This window comes from Chiloscyllium plagiosum, chromosome 3 (assembly GCF_004010195.1).
Source record: "Chiloscyllium plagiosum isolate BGI_BamShark_2017 chromosome 3, ASM401019v2, whole genome shotgun sequence".
In the NCBI taxonomy this organism is placed as follows: Eukaryota; Metazoa; Chordata; class Chondrichthyes; order Orectolobiformes; family Hemiscylliidae; genus Chiloscyllium; species Chiloscyllium plagiosum.
Window position 1 is genome coordinate 52,638,741 of NC_057712.1, and position 18,904 is coordinate 52,657,644.

Sequence of the window (18,904 nt, forward strand, 5' to 3'; positions counted from 1 at the left end):
GAATTTGTGAATAGGAAAGGTTTAGAGGGATATGGGCAAAGTGTACGCAGGTGGGACTAGTTTAGTTTGGGAACATGGCCGGCATGGACTGGTTGGAGCGGAGGGTCTGTTTCCAAGCTGTATGACTCTGAGGTAAGAAGGAGCCTTGATGGGGATGCATTTGATGCAGTATGGATTTTTAGCAAAGCTTTTAACAAGGTTCCATGTGGAAGGCTAGTCAGGAAAACAAAAACTCACAAAATCAAGGCAAGATGACAAACTGCATCCAAAAATTGATTCAAAGGCACGAAGCACAGGGTAAGTTTTATGTAACCAGAAAAGTACTACGGGGCTCAGTACTAGATCCCTTGCTAGATTTCATGGAATGGTCATGTAGTAAACATTTATTAATGCTTCATCGACATGAGTTAAATCTTACAACAACAGCTAGGTAGGTTAAAATTAAATTAAATCCATAAATCTGGAAATAAAATGATAGTCTTATTCGTAATAATTCTGAAACTATTGTAAGACACATCTAGTTCACCAATGGCCTTAAGGGAAGGAAATCTGCTGCCCTTGCGTGGTCCAACCTGCATATGATTCAACACCCACAGCAATGCGATTGTCTCTTAACTAACCTCTAGAAAACCCGAGCATGCCTTTGTCATCCGGAGATCCAGGCTATTGTTCTGGGGCATGTATTCAAATTCCATCAAGGCAGCTGATGGAATTTCATCAAAAATAATTTGGAATATAAAGCTAGTCTCAGTTCTTTGTATGCCCTTTAGAGAAAGAAATCTGCCGACCTTACCAGTCTCACCTACAATTGATTTCAGATCCACAGAATGTGGTTGACTGTTCTCTTAACTGTTCTCCAGGGTAATTAGGGATGGGCAACAAATGTTGCAGTGACTAGCACTAACTACATCCCATGAATGGAATCATCAAGAAGGCATATGAATATTTGTGCCAACCAGCTGAAGCATGCAATATAGGAGCTGAGTGGTTATGCTGCTACTCTACAATGACATCGAGGTGACAGTGTTGGACTGGGGTGGACAAAGTCCGAAGTCACATGACAACAGGTTGTAGAACAAAAAAAACAAAGAACAAAGAAAATTTACAGCCCAGGAACTGGCCCTTTGGCCCTCCAAGCCTGAGCCGATCCAAATGTACTGTCTAAACCTGCCGGTCAGTTCCTAAACATTTGTATCCCTCTGCCCCCCACCTACTCATGCATCTGTCCAGACGCATCTTAAATTAATCTACAATGCCTGCCTCTACCACCTCTGCTGGCAACGCGTTCCAAACACCCACCACCTCTCACCTTGAAAGCATGACCTCTCGTTATTGAATCCTTCACCCTGGGAAAAAAGCATGTCTCCATCCACCCTGTCTATACCCTTTATGATTTTGTAAACCTCAATCAGGTCGCTCCTCAATCTCCTTTTTTCTAATGAAAATAAACCTAACCTACTCAACCTCTCTTCATAGCTAGCATCTTCCATACCAGGCAACATCCTCGTAAACCTTCTCTGCACCCTCTCCAAAGCGTCCACATCCTTTTGGTAATGTGGCGACCAGAACTGTACACAGTATTCTAAATGCGGCCGAACCAATGTCTTGTACAATTTAACATGACTTGCCAGCTCTTATACTCAATATCCCGTCCAATGAGGGCAAGCATATTATATGTCTTCTTGACCACTTTATCCACCTGTGCAGCAACCTTCAGGGTACAATGGACCTGCACTCCCACATCTCTCTGCCCATCAACTTTTCCCAAGGCTCTTCCACTCATTGTATAATTCGCTCTAGAATTAGACTTGTCTAAATGCATCACCTCACATTTGAGTGGATTGAAAGCTATCTGCCACTTTTCTGCCCACTCTCCAGTCTATCTATATTCTCTTGTATTCTCTGACAGTCCCTTATGCTTTCTGCTACTCCACCGATCTTTGTGTCATCTGCAAACTTGCTGATCATACCAACAGATCATTTATGTATATTACAAACAACAGTGGACCCTTAACAATTTCTCCTTCGAATCCTTCCACTTCCTCCAGACCAAAGGGGTAGCCATGGGCACCCGTATGGACCCCAGCTATGCCTGTCTCTTTGTTGGCTACATAGAACAGTCCATCTTCCATAGTTACACCGGCACCACTCCCCACCTCTTCCTCTGCTACATTGATGACTGCATTGATGCCACCTCATGCTCCCACAAGAAGGTTGAGCAATTCATCAATTTCACCAACACATTTCGCCCTGACCTTAAATTTACCTGGACCATCTCTGACACCTCCCTCCCCTTCCTGGACCTCTCCATCTCCATTAATGACGACCGACTTGACACCGACATTTTTTACAAACCCACCGACTCCCACAGCTACCTGAATTACACCTTTTCCCACCCTACCTCCTGCAAAAATGCCATCCCATATTCCCAATTCGTCCACCTCCTCCATATCTGCTCCCAGGAGGACCAGTTCCACCACAGAACACACTAGATGGCCTCCTTCTTTAGAGACCGCAATTTCCATTCCTATGTGGTCAAAGATGCCCTCCAACGCATCTTGTCCATATCCCGCACCTCCGCCCTCAGATTCCACCCCTCCAACCGTAACAAGGACAGAACCCCCGGGTGCTCACCTTCCACCCTACTAACCGTCGCATAAACCAAATCATCCGACGACATTTCCACCACCTCCAAACGGACCCCAAAGTTTTACCTGCTCATCCACCAATAGCATTTATTGTATCCATTGTTCCCAATGCGGTCTCCTTTACATTGGGGAGACTGGATGCCTCCTAGCAGAGCGCTTTCGGGAACATCTCTGGGACATCTGCACCAATCAACCACACCACCGTGTGGCCCAACATTTCAATTCCCGCTCCCACTCTCCCGAGGACATGGAGGTTCTGGGCCTCCTTCACTGCCGCTCCCTCACCACCCGACACCTGGAGGAAGAACACCTCAGCTTCCGCCTCGGAACACTTCAACGCCAGGGCATCAATGTGGACTTCACCAGTTTCCTCACCCTGCAGGCACTCTGCCTCTATTCCTGATGAAGGGCTTTTGCCCGAAACGTCGATTTTCCTGATCCTCAGATGCTGCCTGAACTGCTGTGATTTTCTAGCACCACTCTAATCCAATACCGACCCCTGTGGAACACCACTGGTCCCTTTCTCCATTTCAAGAAACTCCCTTCAACTACAACTCTCTGTCTCCTGTTGCTCAACCAGTTCTTTATCCACCTAGCTCGAGCACCCTGCTCACCTTGTGACTTCACTTTCTCCATTAGTCTGCAATGGGGAACCTTATCAAACGCCTTACTAAAGTCCATGTATATGACATCCAGAGCCCTTCCTTCATCTATCAACTTGGTCACTTCCTCGAAAAACTCTACTAAGTTGGTAAGGCACAAGCTCCCCTGCACAAAACCATGATGCCTATCACTGATAAGCTCATTCTTTTCTAAATATAAATAGATCCTATCTCTCAGTACCCTCTCCAGCAACTTCCCCACCACCAACATCAGGCTCACTGGTCTGTAATTACCCGGAATATCCCTACTACCCTACTTGAACAGGGGAACAACATAAGGGAATATCCCTACTACCCTTCTTGAACCGGGGGACCCGGGTTCAATTCCCACCTCAGGCAACTGACTGTGTGGAGTTTGCACGTTCTCCCCGTGTCTGCGTGGGTTTCCTCCGGGTGCTCCAGTTTCCTCCCACAGTTCAAAGATGTGCAGGGTCAGGTGAATTGGCCATACTAAAATTGTCCGTAGTGTTAGGTAAGGGGTAAATGTAGGGGTATGGGTGGGTTTCGCTTCGGCGGGTTGGTGTGGACTTGTTGGGCCAAAGGGCCTGTTTCCACACTAATCTAATCTAATCTAATAAACAACCTTCCAGTCCTCCGGCACCCCACCTGGTTTAAGGATGCCACAAAGATATCAGTCAGGGCCCCAGCTATTTCCTCTCTTGCCTCCCTCAGCAACCTGGGATAGATCACATCCGGTTTTGTCCACCTTAATAACCTCTAGCCTACCCAACACATCTTCCCTACTTATGCCAACGTGATCCAGACTAATCAAACTTCTACCTCTAATCTCAAGATTCATCATGTTCCTCTCCTCAGTGAACACTAATGCAAATTAACCATTCAGAATCTCACCCATTCTCTCAGGTTCGGCACACAGCCTTCCTTCATTATCTTTTAGTGGACCAATCCTTTCTCTAGTTACCCGCTTGCTTCTTATATAAGAATAAGATGCTTTGGGATTTTCCTTAATTCTGCTTGCTAAAGCTATTTCATGACCCCTTTTAGCCCACTTGATTCCTTGTTTAAGACTTGCCCTGCTCTTCCGATATTCCTCCAGGGCCCATTCTGTTCTTAGCTGCCTAGACCTTATGTAAGCTTCCCTTTTCCTCTTGGCTAGTCGTACAATTTCTCCTGTCATCCATGGTTCACGAATCTTGCCTATCTTGCACTACCGTTAACCTATCTTTGAAAGCCTCCCACATCTCAAATGTGGACTTCCCTTCAAATAGCTGTGTCCAATCGACATTTCCCAGCTCCTGCCTAATTTTGATATAATTGGCCTTGGCCTAGTTTAGTACTATTTCCTTAGGACCACTCTCTTCTTTATCTACGAGTATTTTAAAACCTACAGAATTGTGGTCACCGTTCCCAACAAAATCCCCCACCGCAACTTCTACCACTTGTCCTGGCTCGTTCCCCAGTACCAGGTCCAATATGACCCCTTCCCTCATTGGTGTATTGACATACTGCTCTCGAAAACTCTCCTGGACGCTTCGTACAAATTCTACTCCATCCAAGCCTCTGACGCTAAGTGTATCCCTGTCAATGTTGGGAAATTTAAAATCTCCCATCACCACTACCCTAATGCCTCTACATCTATTCATAATCTATTTACCTATTTGTTGTTCTACCTCACACTCATTGTTGTGAGGTCTGTAATACAGCCAACAAGTTTATTTGAAATCACAAGCTTTCAGAGCGTAGCTCTGAAGTCACCTGATGAAGGGGCTACACTCTAAAAGCTTGTGATTTCAACTAACCTGGACTATAACCTCGTATCAAGTGGCAACTGTATAAAATATAGGTCGGATTCCAGCTGGACTACTGAATCACACCATTTGGAAAGATGTGATTGCTCTGGAGAAGATACAGAAAAGATTTAGGAAGATGTGGCCCAGTCATAGAACTTTAGGCTATTAGACTGAAACAATAAACTAGGACGGAAAGGGCTGAAGAGTGACCTAATTGAAGTGTGTAAGGGGTCTAAATAGAGTGAAGAGGCAAGCCCTATTTCCTGGCATATTTTGTCTGAAGTGTCAATAACTTTCATAGATATTCATTATATTTGGGCGTGACAAAGAAAATAATGTTTGTGTTTTAACTTTCATTAATCCAGAATGGATGTTTAATTCATTTATTTTGCGATTTTGGCACTTGTCAGATGAGGTGTGAATGGAAATGCAATCCATAATTGTATTGTTTTGCATTTTTCATATTTCATTTGCACTGTCAAAGATTTTATTTAAAGATTATTTTGTCGGTGCACCACCAAAATTCTGACAAATCAAATCCACAAGATTTAACAGTGGTAACACCATTTAATGTTAACCTGAATGGTTCAACTTAGACCATAAGACATAGGAGTGGATGTAAGGCCATTCAGCTCATCGGGTCCACTCTGCCTTTCAATCGTGGCTAATGGGCATTACAACTCCACTTACCCACACTCTCCCCGTCGCCCTTAATTCCTTGCAAGATCAAGGATTTATCAATCTCTGCCTTGAAGATATTTAATGTCCCAGCCTCCACTGCGCTCCGTGGCAATGAGTTCCACAGGCCCATCTGAGGAGAAGAACTATCTCCTCATTTCTCTTCTAAATTGACCCCCTCCAATTCTAAGTCTGTGCACATGGGTCCTAGTCTCCCCACCCGACAGAAACAAATTCCAGCGTCCACCCTTTCTGTGCAATGCATTACGTTGTAAGTTCCTATTAGATCTCCCCTCAACTTTCCAAACGCTAATGAACACAATCCCAGGATTCTCAGCCGTTCATCGTATGTTAGGGATTCCAGGGATTATTCATGTGAATCTCTGCTGGACATGCTCCAGTGCTGGTATGTCCTTCCTGAGGTGTGGGGCCTAAAATTGGATACAGTATTCTAAATGGGGCCTAACCAGAGCTTTATAAAGTCTCAGTACCACATCGCTGCTTTTACATTCCAACCCTCCTGAGATAAATGACAACATTACATTTGCTTTCTTAACCACGAACTCAACCTGCAAGTCAGCCTTTAGAGAAACGTGGACTAGCACTTCCAGATCCCTTTGTACTTGACTTTATGAATTTTCTCACCGTTTAGAAAATAGTCTATGCCTGTATGCTTTTTTCCAAAGTGCAAGACCTCACATTTGCTCATGTTGAATTTCATCTCCCATTTCTTGGACCACTCTCCTAAACTATCTAAATCTTTCTGCAGCCTCCCCACCTCCTCAGAACTACCTGCCTGTCCGCCTAACTTCGTATCATTAGCAAACTTCGCCAGAATGCCCCCAGTCCTCTCATCCAGATCATTAATATATAAAGTTTGTGCGAAGATTTGTAGCTCGGGTGCTCGTTGTTGTGGTTCTGTTCGCCCAGCTGGAAGTTTTTGTTGCAAACGTTTCGTCCCCTGGCTAGGCGACATCATCAGTGCTTGGGAGCCTCTTGCGAAGCGCTTCTTTGATGTTTCCTCCGGTGTTTATAGTGGTCTGTCCCTGCCGCTTCCGGTTGTCAGTTTCAGCTGTCCGCTGTAGTGGTTGGTATATTGGGTCCAGGTCGATGTGTTTGTTGATGGAGTTTGTGGATGAATGCCATGCCTCTAGGAATTCCCTGGCTGTTCTCTGTCTGGCTTGCCCTATAATGGTAGTGTTGTCCCAGTCGAATTCATGTTGCTTGTTGTCTGCGTGTGTGGCTACTAAGGCTAGCTGGTCGTGTCGTTTCGTGGCTAGTTGATGTTCATGTATGCGGATTGTTAGCTGTCTAAATCACTATATAGGACAAAACACTGCACAAAACACTATATAGGACAAACAGGAAGACAGCTAACAACACACGCAGACAACAAGCAACATGAATTCAACTGGGACAACACTACTATCATAGGGCAAGCCAGACAGAGAACAGCCAGGGAATTCCTAGAGGCATGGCATTCATCCACAAACTCCATCAACAAACACATCGACCTGGACCCAATATACCAACCACTACAGCGGACAGCTGAAACTGACAACCGGAAGCGACAGGGACAGACCACTATAAACACCGGAGGAAACATCAAAGAAGCGCTTCACAGGAGGCTCCCAAGCACTGATGATGTCGCCTAGCCAGGGGACGAAAGGTTTGCAACAAAAACTTCCAGCTCGGCGAACAGAACCACAACATTAATATATAAAGTTCAAAGTGCACAGCTGCAGCCCCAAAATTGAACCCTGCAGGACACCACTATCATTTCAAAAAAGAACCTTTTATCCCAACTCTCTGCCTTCTGTCAGACAGCCAATCCCCAATCCATACTAGTAGCTCACCTCGAACACCATGGGGCCTCACCTTACTCAGCAGCCTCCCGTGAGGTACCTTATCAAAGGCCTTTTGGAAATCTAGTAGATAGCATCCACTGGATTTCCCTGGTCTAACCCACTTGTTACCCCTTAAAAGAATTCTAACAGATTTGTCAGGCACGACCTCCCCTTACTAAATCCATGCTGACTTGTTTTAATCCCACCCTGCGTTTCCATAAATTTAAAAATCTCATCCTTAACGATGGAATCTAGAGTTTTACCTACAACCGAGATTAGCCTAATCGACCTATAATTTTCCATCTTTTGTCTTGATCCTTTCTTGAACAAGGGAGTTACAGCTGTCATTTTCCAATAATCTGGGACTTTCCCTGACTCCGTGACTTTTGAAAGATTACAACCAACGTCTGTGCTATTTCTTCAGCTACCTTCCTCAGAACTCTATGATGTAGCCCTTCGGGGACAGGAGATTTATCAAATTTTTTACCTTTTAGCTTTTCTAGCACTTCCTCTTTTGTAATGGCAACATACTCCATTCTGCCCCTTGACTCTTCTTAATTGTTGTAATATACTCATGTCTTCCACTATGAAGACTGACACAAAGTATTTATTAAGTTCTTCAGCTATTTCCATATCTCCCATCACGAGCCTTCCTGCATCAATTTGGAATGGCCCGATTTCTACTTTTGCCTCACATTTGTTTCCTTTGTATTGAAAGAAACTTTTTCTATCATTTCTAATATTACTGGCTAGCTTACCTTCATATTTATCTACTTCATTGTGTTTGCAGCTTTCTAAATATCATGAGAAATTAGAAATTTCAGCTTGCAGCTTTGCATTTAATGCATGTAAACTTCATCATGACAAACTCTCAAATGTTTGTCATCATATTAGTGCCTTTTTCTCATCCCATGTTTCCGTGCTTGGTTTGTGTCACAACCTTCCTTGCATTATTTTATCCATATAGTTGATCGTGTGTGCCTTTTCTAACCTGCTCCTGAATGCCCTTTCTTATTTGAGCAGCCTTTATCTGCTGCAGCAATCATCTTTTCTTAATTTATTTATTCACAGGATGCTGGCATTATTGGCTAGGCCAGCATAGGCGCCCATCCCTAATTGCCCAGAGGGCATTTAAGAGTCAACCAATTGCTGTGTGTCTGGAATCGCCTTATCTGACCTACATATAAGGATGATAGATTTCCTTCCCTAAAGAACATTAGTGATCTAGACGGGTTTTTCCCAACAATTGACAATGGATTTATGGGCATCTTTAGATGTTATTTGCAGAATCTTATTGAATTCAAATTCCACCATCTGCCATGGTGAGATTTAAACCCGTGTCTCCAGAACATTCACCAGGTTTCTAGATTGATAGTCTAGCAATAATACAACAAGGCCTATCCCTCTACAGAGCTAATTTTTGCATTGAATTCTCATCCATTGAATTCAAAACTTGGATTCCCAAATCCTATCCTCACCAAGATCTGATCAACTATTACCTCATTCCAGTTTAATCATTTGATTCTAGTCTTGAAATCCATTCAGAATTAGAATCTCTACTGTGTAGAAATAGGCCATTCGGCCCAACAAGTCCACACCGACCCTCCGAAGAGTATCCCACCCAGACCCATTCCTCTACATTTACCCCTGAGGAGACCCACGCAGACATGTGGAGAATGTGAAAGCACCACACAGACAGTTGCCTGAGGCTGGAATCGAACCCAGGTCCCTCGCGCTGTGAGGCAGCAGTGCTAACCACTGTGTCTTCATGCCACCCCTTTTTAGAAATAGAATTAGAATCCCTGTAGTGTAGAAACAGATCATTTGGCTGAAAAGGTCCACACCGACACTCTGAAGAGAAACCCACCCAGACCCATTCCCCTACACTGATTACTCTATCCTTCCCTTAACTAATGCACCTAGCCTATCTATTCCTGAAAACTATGGGTAATTTAACATGGTCAATTCACCTAACTTCCACATCCTTGGATGGTGAGAGGAAACCCATGCAGACATGGGGAGAACGTGCAAACTCCACTCAACCAGTTCCCAATGTTGGAATTGAACCCGGGTCCCTGGCGCTGTGAGGTGGTAGTGCTAACAGCTGAGCCACTGTGCAGCCCCTGAGCCACTGTTACGCTCCTGTCATCTCTTCACAACTCTAAATCCCTTCTAGAATTTAGCATTGCTTCAACTAGGTTTCTTGGGTATCTCCTATTTTCTTTGATTTGCATTTTCAGTAGCTATGTCTTCATTTGCATTTGCCATAATCTAAGAGCAATATTTCAGACTCACTGAACTCAAAACTTTAACTGTATATTGATGCTACTACACCTGCTGAGTTTCTCTAGCAATTTCTTTTTTCTTTTTTTTTGCTAGTTGCCCAGACTCCTCATTTTATCTCCTTCTCCAAAGGTGTTTCTTTGTCTGGTGAAGTGACTTCACCTGACGAATGGGGCTACGCTCTGAAAGCTTGTGATTTCAAACAAACCTGTAGGATTATAACCTGGTGTCATGTGACATATGACTTTGTTCACCCCAGTCCAACACTGGCACTTCCACATCATTATACAGTTGCAGCATAACTTCTCGGCTCCTATATTCCATGCTTCAGCTGATTGGCACAAATATTGACAACTGCATCTGTTGCATGCAGTGTGGTCTCCTCGACATCGGGGAGACAGGACGCTTTCTTGCGAATTGTTTTAGAGAACATCTCTGGGACACCCGTCCCCACCAAACCCCACCACCCCGTGGCTGAACACTTCAACTCCTCCTCCCACTCTGTCAAGGAAATGTAGTCCTGGGCCTCCTCCACTGCCAAACTGTTACCACCCGACACCTGGAGGAGGAAAGCCTCATATTCAGCCTTGGAACCATGCAACCACGTGGGATAAATGTGGATTTCAATAGCTTCCTCATTTCCCCTTCCCCAACATTATTCCAGTCTCAAGCCTTTAACTCTGTACTGCCATCCGGACCTGTCCATCACTCCCCCCTCTGACTTATCACCTTCTCCCTCACCTTCATCCACCTAATGCATTCTCAGCTATCTTCCCCCAAACCCCAACCCCTCCCATTTGTCTCTCAGCCTCATTCCTGATGAAGGGCTTATGCCCAAAACATTGATTTTCCTGCTTTTCAGATGCCGCCTGACCTGCTGTGCTTTTCTAGCACTACGCTCTCAACATAAATATTCAAATGCCTTCTTTATGATTCCATTCATGGCATGTAGGCAGTGCTGATTGCTGCAGCATAGCTCATAGCTACTGTATGAGAACTAGCTGATAAGTTGTCCACTGCCATTTTTAATTTTCTTCCTGTATAGGCTGGTTGTCACATATAAAAGACTTAATTTGAGCTTAGAACATGGTTAATTACAGTTATAATTCTACACTCTGTTCCTTTTCCAACACATTGTGTTGAACATGTCATCAACATATCACCAGCTGTCCAAAATATTCTGCAGTTTCAACTTTACTGAATTCCAATTTTTTTTAGTAAATCTTTGGCTGAATTTTGCCAGAAGTCAGCCCAGTTTCAATTTGGTAAGTTTCTCTCTTTTTGAGCCTTTGTAAGGTTTCTCAGCCTTTATTCTTCAATTATGACACCCCAATCATCCTATTCTTCCACTCACCACAAATGGCAAATTGGTTGTTGCCTGGATCTCTTTGGATTCTTGGCACCAGCACCATCTTTGAAGCCCAATCATATGCCTGATTAAGAGTTGGCTGCACAGTTCTCAGTTGGCCCAGATATGTTAGACAGGCAACTCAGTATGGGAGATGGGAGGTATGTGTGGAAGCTGCTCATGGAACATGCCCTGGGATGTTTCTGTCCAAGATCAAGTCACTGGAGAAGTAAACAGCAAGCTGGAGTCATTTGATTACTCCTCTGACCTTTATGTCGGGACTTACTGATGTCTAGTTTCTTTCCGTTTGGTTGAAGAATGGAATCTGCATATCAGTGAGGCAAAGTAGTATCAGAATGACGAAGTTAATGTATGCTAATCTTGTCTCACCATTCAACACGAGCATAGTAATATCCAGATTACTCCTGGTGCCGTTAACTAGTGAGGGTAGAAATACGAAGATAGAGCAGATGAATGCATGACTGAGGAGCTCGTGCAGTGGAGAAGGATTCAAATTTTTGGATCATTGGACTCTCTTCTAAGATAGAAGTGACCTGTATTGCATCTGAATTGGATGGGAACTAATACACTAGCGGGAAATCTGCTCAAGCTGTTTGGGAGGATTTAAACTATTGGAAGGGATACTCTGGGAGATAGTGAGGAAAGAGATCAGTCTGAGACTAATACAATTTGGAAAAGAAGTAAGTCAAATAGTCAGAGCAGGCAGAAACAAAACAGAGAATGAGGTATGACTGATAAATTAAAATGCGTTTATTTCAATACAAGATGTCTAACAGGTAAGGCAGATGAACTCAGGGCATGGTCAGGAACATGGAAGTGGGATATCATAGCAATTACAGAGACGTGGTTCAGGGATGGACGAGACTGGCAGCTTAATATTCTGAGATATAGATACTATAGGATGGATAGAAAGTGGGGCAAGAGAGAAGGGGAGTGGCGTTTTTGATTCGGGAGAACATTACGGCTGTACTTAAGGAGGAAAGTCCTAGAACTATGTCCAGGGAAGTTATTTGAGTGGAACTGAGAAATAAGAAAAGGATGATCACCTTACTGAGATTGCACTATAGATGCTCCCCGATAGTCAGTGGAAAATTAAGAAAAATAATTGGCAAAGAGATCTCAGTTATCTGTAAGAATAATAGGATGGTTACGGTAGGGGATTTTAACTTTCCAAACGTGGTATTAAGGATTTGGTTGTGGAGAATTTTGTTAAGTGTATACAAGAAAATTTTCTTAAGCAGTATGTGGATGTACCTAGTAGAAAAGTTGTAAAATTTGACATACTCTTGAGAAATAAGGCCGAGCAGGTGACTAAGGGGCACTTTGGGGCCAGCGACCATAATTCTAGTTTTAGAGTAGTGATGAAAAATAACAGACTGATTGGAGGAAGGGCAGTTTTGAAGATATTATACAAAAACTTTGAAAAGTTGATTATTGGCAGATTTTCACACATAAATGGATGGCTGTAAAATGGCAAGACTTGAATAATGAAAGTCTAGAGACAGTAGTTTCTGTTAGATTAGATTTCCTGCAGTGTGGAAACAGGCCCTTTGGGCCAACCAGTCCACACCGACCCTCCGAAGAATAACCCACCCAGACCTATTTCCCTCTGACTAATGCACCTAACACTATGGGCAGTTTACCATGGCCAATTCACCTGAACTGCACATCTTTGGACTGTGGGAGGAAACCGGAGCACCCGGAGGAAACCCACGCAGACACTGGGGAGAATGTGCAATCTCCACGCAGACAGTCACCCGAGGCTGGAATCGAACCTGGGACCTGGTGCTGTGAGGCAGCAGTGCTAACTACTGAGCCACCATGCCGCCCAAGGGTGAAGTTGGAAGGCTTGTAGGTTTAGGGAATGCTGGATGATGAGAGAAATTGAGGTTCTGGTTAAGAATAAGAAGGAAGTTTATGTCAGGTATAGATAGCAGAAATCGAGTGAATTCTTAGAAGAGTATAAAGGTAGTAGGAGTATAATTAAGAGGGAAATCAAGAGGGCAGAAAGAATAACTTTCGCAAATAGAGTTAAGAAAACTCCAAAAGGAATTTACAAATACACTTGCACGAAAGGTAATGAAGGAGAGAATAGGGCCCCTTAAAGAGCGGTAAGGCCACTTATGTGTGGCATCACAAGAGATGAGGGAGACACTAAATGAGCATTTTGAATGTTTACTGTGGAGAAGGATATGGAAGGTAGAGAATGTGGGAAAATAAATAGCAATATCTTGAAAAATGTCCATATTACAGAAGAGGAGCTACTGAACATCTTAAAACACATGATGGTAGATAAATCCCTGGACCTGATCAGGTGTACCCTAGATCTCTGAGGGAAGCTAGAGAAGTGATGGCTGGGCCCCTTACTGAAATACTTGTATAATTGATAGTGACAGATAAGGTGCTGGAAGACTAGAGGTTGGCTAACATGGTGTGTCTATTTATGAAAGGTGGTAAGGAAAAACCAGGAAACTATAGACTAGCGACCCTGACATCGGTGGTGGGAAATTTGGGGCAGGAGTTGCATGTATTTAGAAAGGCAAGGACTAATTATGGATAGTCAATATGGCTTTGGGTGCGTGATTAAATTGTGTCTCACTAACTTGATTGCGTTTTCGGTGGATGTAACAAAGAGGAGCGACGTGATCTGTATGGACTTTAGTAAGGCATTCAATAAGGTTCTTCATGGCAAACTGGCTAACAAGATCAGTTCACATAGAATAGAGGGAGAACCAGCAGTTTGGATACAGAACTGGCTCAAAGGTAGAAGACAGTGGGTAGTGGTGGAGGGATGCTTTTCAAACTGAAAGGTAGACAAGCAGGAGGCTGGAAGAACACAGCAAGCCGGGCAGCATGAGGAGGTGGAGAAGTCAACGTTTCAGGTGTAACTCTTCTTCAGGACAGGGACTGGATGTAGGGGGAGCTACACCAGCTACACCAGAGTGGTGAAGTGGGGATAGGTGAAAACCGGTAGAGGGTACAATATGGTTGGTCAATGGGAAGAATGAATCTGGTAGGTTGCTGGGAGGAGTGGAAGGGAGGGGAAAGAGCTGGGGGAAAAGAAGAGAGGTTATTTGAAATCGAAGAACTCAACGTTTAGTCTTCCGGGCTTTAGATGAGGTGTTGTTTCTCCAATCTTTCAGACCGGAAGCCCATGACCAGCGATGTGCCACAAGGATCAATGCTGGGCCCACTGCTTTTCATCATTTATATAAATGATTTGGATATGAACATAGGAGGTATAGTTAGTAAGTTTGCAGATGACGCTAAAATTGGAGGTGTAGTGGATAGCGAAGAAGGTTACAATTGGATCTTGATCATATGGGCCAATGGACTGAGGATGGCAGATGGAATTTAATTTAGATAAATCTAAGGTGCTGCATTTTGGAAGGGCAAAACAGGGCAGAACCTATACAATTGATGGTATGTTACTGAACAAAGAAACTTTGGAGTACATGTTCATAATTCCTTGAAAGTGGAGTTGCAGGTCGATAAGATAGTGAAGAAGGCATTTGGTATGCTTGCCTTTATTGGTCAGTGCATCGAGTATAGTAGTTGAGAGGTCATGTTGCAGCAGTATAGGTTAGGCCACTGTTGAAATACTGCGTGCAATTCTGGTTTCCTTGCTACAGGAAGGATCTTGTGAAACTTGAAAGGGTTCAGAAAAGATTTGCAAGGAGAGGCTGAATAGGGTAGTGCTACTTTCTCTGGACCATTGGAGGTTCAGGGATTATGTTATGCAGGTTTATAAAATAATGAGGGATATGGATAGGGTAAATAGACAAGGTCTTTTCCTTGGGGTGGAAGAGTCTAGAACTCGAAGGTATAGGTTTAAGGTGAGACGGGCAAGATTTAAAAGGAATCTGAGGGGCAACTTGTTCATGCAGAAGATGGTCCATGAATGGAATGAGCTGCCAGAGAGAGGTTGGAGGACGGTACGATTGCAACATTTAAAAGGCAACTGGATGGGTATATGAAGAGGAAGGTTATAGAAGCATATGGGCCAAATGTTAACAAATGGGACTAGATTTATTTGGGATATCTGATTGGCATGGACAAGTTGGACCAAAAGGTTTGTTTCTGTGCTGTATGTCTCAATAAATCCATGGCTTAGAGAATCAGGCTTTTTGTCCTCGACATCAAGATGCTCTTCACTGGCCATCCGATACCATTGTCTCACACTTCTCACCAAATCACACATTGTTCCGTGGATGAGAAAGTTCACCTTTGCCTGTGTCATACATTGATATAATCTGTAGGTGGTAGGACTGGATTCTGCAACATTAAAGTTTATTTCAACCAGTTTACGAGGAAAATTAGTGACAGGGACAGGTCACAATAGGTATCATCTAAGCCTCATAGACAACAATTAAGCAACAGTTTTGATCAGACACACTTCATTATTTTAATCAGTCTTACTTGCCTTAGCACAAAAGAATGATTAAGTTGCACTTGCCCACATAAGTCTTTCTTGAGTTATTCAACTCAGCTTCCAACCTGCTGCATTCTCCTAAGCATGCCGGCCAAATCTTGTTCTGGAGATTTTTGGTTAAAAACTGCCTGTGGCTGTCTGTCTCTTTCTGACACCTTTAAGGTTTCAGACTGCCCCCACAAGAGAATTTGGTATAATCTATTCTTCTAAATGCTGCTTATTTATTCTTTAATTTTTTCTTAATAAAACATTTTAACTGTAATGCACAAGTCCCCTGTAATATAGCCTAACTAACCAAAGGTAGTCTCACTTGCATTAAGTAGAGTTCAGATTAATGATGTTCTGACAGTTTAACAATTATTGGAATGACAAATTATCTTTCATGATTTTGTGACTTGGGTCAACTTCTCTGTTTGAGATATCCTATGCATCTGCCAACTTCGCTGTCCTGTATGTTTAACCGATTAAGAGTTAGATATAGCCTGCTAGTTACATTTTTAACACACATTACACTGAGGTCTCAGCTTCTAAAGCTTAAAGTGTGACGACACACACAGTGGAGAGCTAGGGTTGGACTTTTGCTATCGAGGTGGAGAATACATTTCCTACCTCCACAGACCAGGCCCAGTTTAAAGCAACTATTCATGCATGTTTGCTCCAGGAATCACATGTACAATAGTGTTGGACTATCCAATCTCAGCAGCAGATCTTACAGATGGGTGAGTGCAAAGCAACTGGTTAGAAGGGCAGCCTTAGTTTTCTGGAGCTGCATTCCAGTTCTAAAACAAAATTGCAGCTTGGCCGTCTAACCCTCAGCTCTGCCATCTCTTTACACCTCACCCACCATATCTTAGTGTGATTGTGATTGTGTAAACATTACCTGTAGGTAGCAGAAAGAACATACATGTACATAAGTAGTCAACTGATTATTGTGCATTCTTTTCATAAGACTTGAAAAATCTGACGGTGATTTTACTGAAGTTTCTCTCGTGTTTCCTTTGGTTGTTCCGGTTTCCTCCAATAGTCCAAAGATGTTCAAGTTAGGCAGATTGGCCATACTAAATGCTCTGTGGTATCCAGGAACTTGTAGGCTAGGTGGGTTATCCATGATAAATGCAGACTTATGGAGATAGGGTGACAGTTTGACTGGGATGCAGTTCAGAGGGTTGATGCAGATTTATTGGTCTAAATGGCCTCTTCCTGCAAGGTAGGGATTCTGTGCATATTTTATCAGCACCTCCTTGGGTACAAGAACAGTGAAATTTTTAATTGAGCTCTATTCCTGATCACCAGTTTGTTGATTTTTTAAACCACACAAATCAGAGACTCAAATCTCTGAATAAATTTGATTCATTGAAGTAGCGAATTGTACAGAAAATGTATTAAGTTGTGATTCAAATTCCAATTAGTGAGCTCTCACTTAATTTTGGAAAACAAAGTCTCCCATTCATGAAGCCTATTCAAACCTTTTGAATTATAATGCATAATCTCTTACAAAAATAAACATACCTATTCTTAATTCACATAAAAAAGCACAAACATGGAGCCTCCTGCCAAGATCATTATAGGTTTTGAAACTCAGCCAAGTGAACAAATACTGCATGAGCAGCTGACTTGTCAAGGCAGTTCCAACAGAGAAACCATGTTGGTTAGTGGATCTTCTCTGTGGTTCAGGAATGTCACATTAACTTACACTGCAGATCAAGGCCCTTGCAACAGTAAAACTAGGGAACTGAGCACTGATTTCAAAAGATTTTGCAGAGTTCGAGGTTCTTTCTTTCAGGAATTATTTTCAACTTCCCCCATTTAGTTAACAATAACATTTGGAATCTGTCTGAAATGGAAGCAGGATTCCATGGAGGTGCTGTGAAAATCAAACCCTTGGCGATAAACCTCAGCTTGAATCTGTAACTTGTGATTTCAATTCAGCAGCTGCACAGATGTTTTCAATTATAGGACAGGCTAATGAATCGCACATTGCTTGCAATGTTTTTGGCAATTCTCTAGATTCAGCTTCACTTATGTCATTTGGACAGATTCAATGAGTAGGAGGCTTGTTGAAGAGTAGAAGTAGTTGCAGTTAACAGTGGAACTGCTTCCAGAGCAAAACAAAATGAAGTGATATTTACTTTTTTTTAAATTGTAAATTTGTAAAGCAGGAATTTAGTGTCCCTCCTCCCATAGACCTGGACTGACCTACAAGCCAAATTGTTCTTGCAAAGAATGAGGACAAGTTTAACAGATGTCACTGCATCAAATGAAAGTGAATCTTGATGGTTCTTAAGTGCCTGAATCTATTGAAAATCAGATAGCTGCATTGAACAAGTTATTTCTAGTGGATATTTTGAGCAATTTCTTGCAAATGTTTTAACACCATGCAGATGTGAGAACTTTGAGATATTGAATTTCCATTCCATTGACCTCCTTTCTATATCCTATTGAAATGCCAACAGAGAATATATGTCAAAATAAATATGAATCACAATAATTTGCTTTTGTTTAATAATTTTAGTATTAAATATCTGGTGTATCTTAACTGAATAGTATTTGCTGAAAACATGACATTGCCTGCTGACACAAGATTGTAACTTTTTTTTTATCCATAGTGATATACCTAGAATTCCGGAGAGTTCCCATCCTCCTTTGGAGTCTAGTAAGTACTTTCCAAAAAGATAGGATTTAGATTTATAATCCCTAAATTTCTACACTTGATTGCTCCTGTCATTTATTGTTTGCACAGTTCATCTTTCCATCCAGTAACAGACAGAAACAATCCAATATAATACTATTCTGCAAAGATAAATTGCCTTCCTGCAACTTGTAGTCAAGGAATGAACAAAATTAAAAGGTCAACGTTTAGACTTTAACTGTTCTTAATAACTTACATCAGCCATATGTTCCTTGCAGGATAAGAATAATTGTTAGTAACAAAGCAAATTTGTGGCTGTACAGTTTGAATAATACAAAGATCCTGCTTGATTAAGAAGGGTTCTCCCTATTGTGTACACCACACTATCAGAAGGATGTGGATGCTTTGGAGAGGGCAGAATAAAGGTTTCCCAGGATGGGGATTTTAGCTATGAAGAAAGGGTGGATAGACTGGGTTTGTTTTCACTGGAATGCAGGAGGTTGAGGAGCAATCTGATAGAAGTATACAACGTTGTTAAAGGCATGAATAGGTTGGAAAGTATGAGACTTATTTCAAGGGTGGAGGTGTCAGTTACTAGGGAACAC

At 42.6% G+C, this 18,904-nt stretch overlaps 1 protein-coding gene across 19 annotated transcripts in view; it reads left to right on the top strand.

The window, feature by feature from the left end:
* Window positions 1-18,904, top strand: part of LOC122543331 (regulating synaptic membrane exocytosis protein 1-like) — an 845,124-nt gene that overhangs the window by 530,262 nt on the left and 295,958 nt on the right. For all 19 annotated transcript variants that reach the window (XM_043682026.1, XM_043682010.1, XM_043682017.1 and 16 more), the window contains one exon: window positions 18,277-18,323. In XM_043682026.1, coding sequence (XP_043537961.1) covers window positions 18,277-18,323 — 47 coding nt within the window. The remainder of the gene's footprint in view (window positions 1-18,276; window positions 18,324-18,904) is intronic.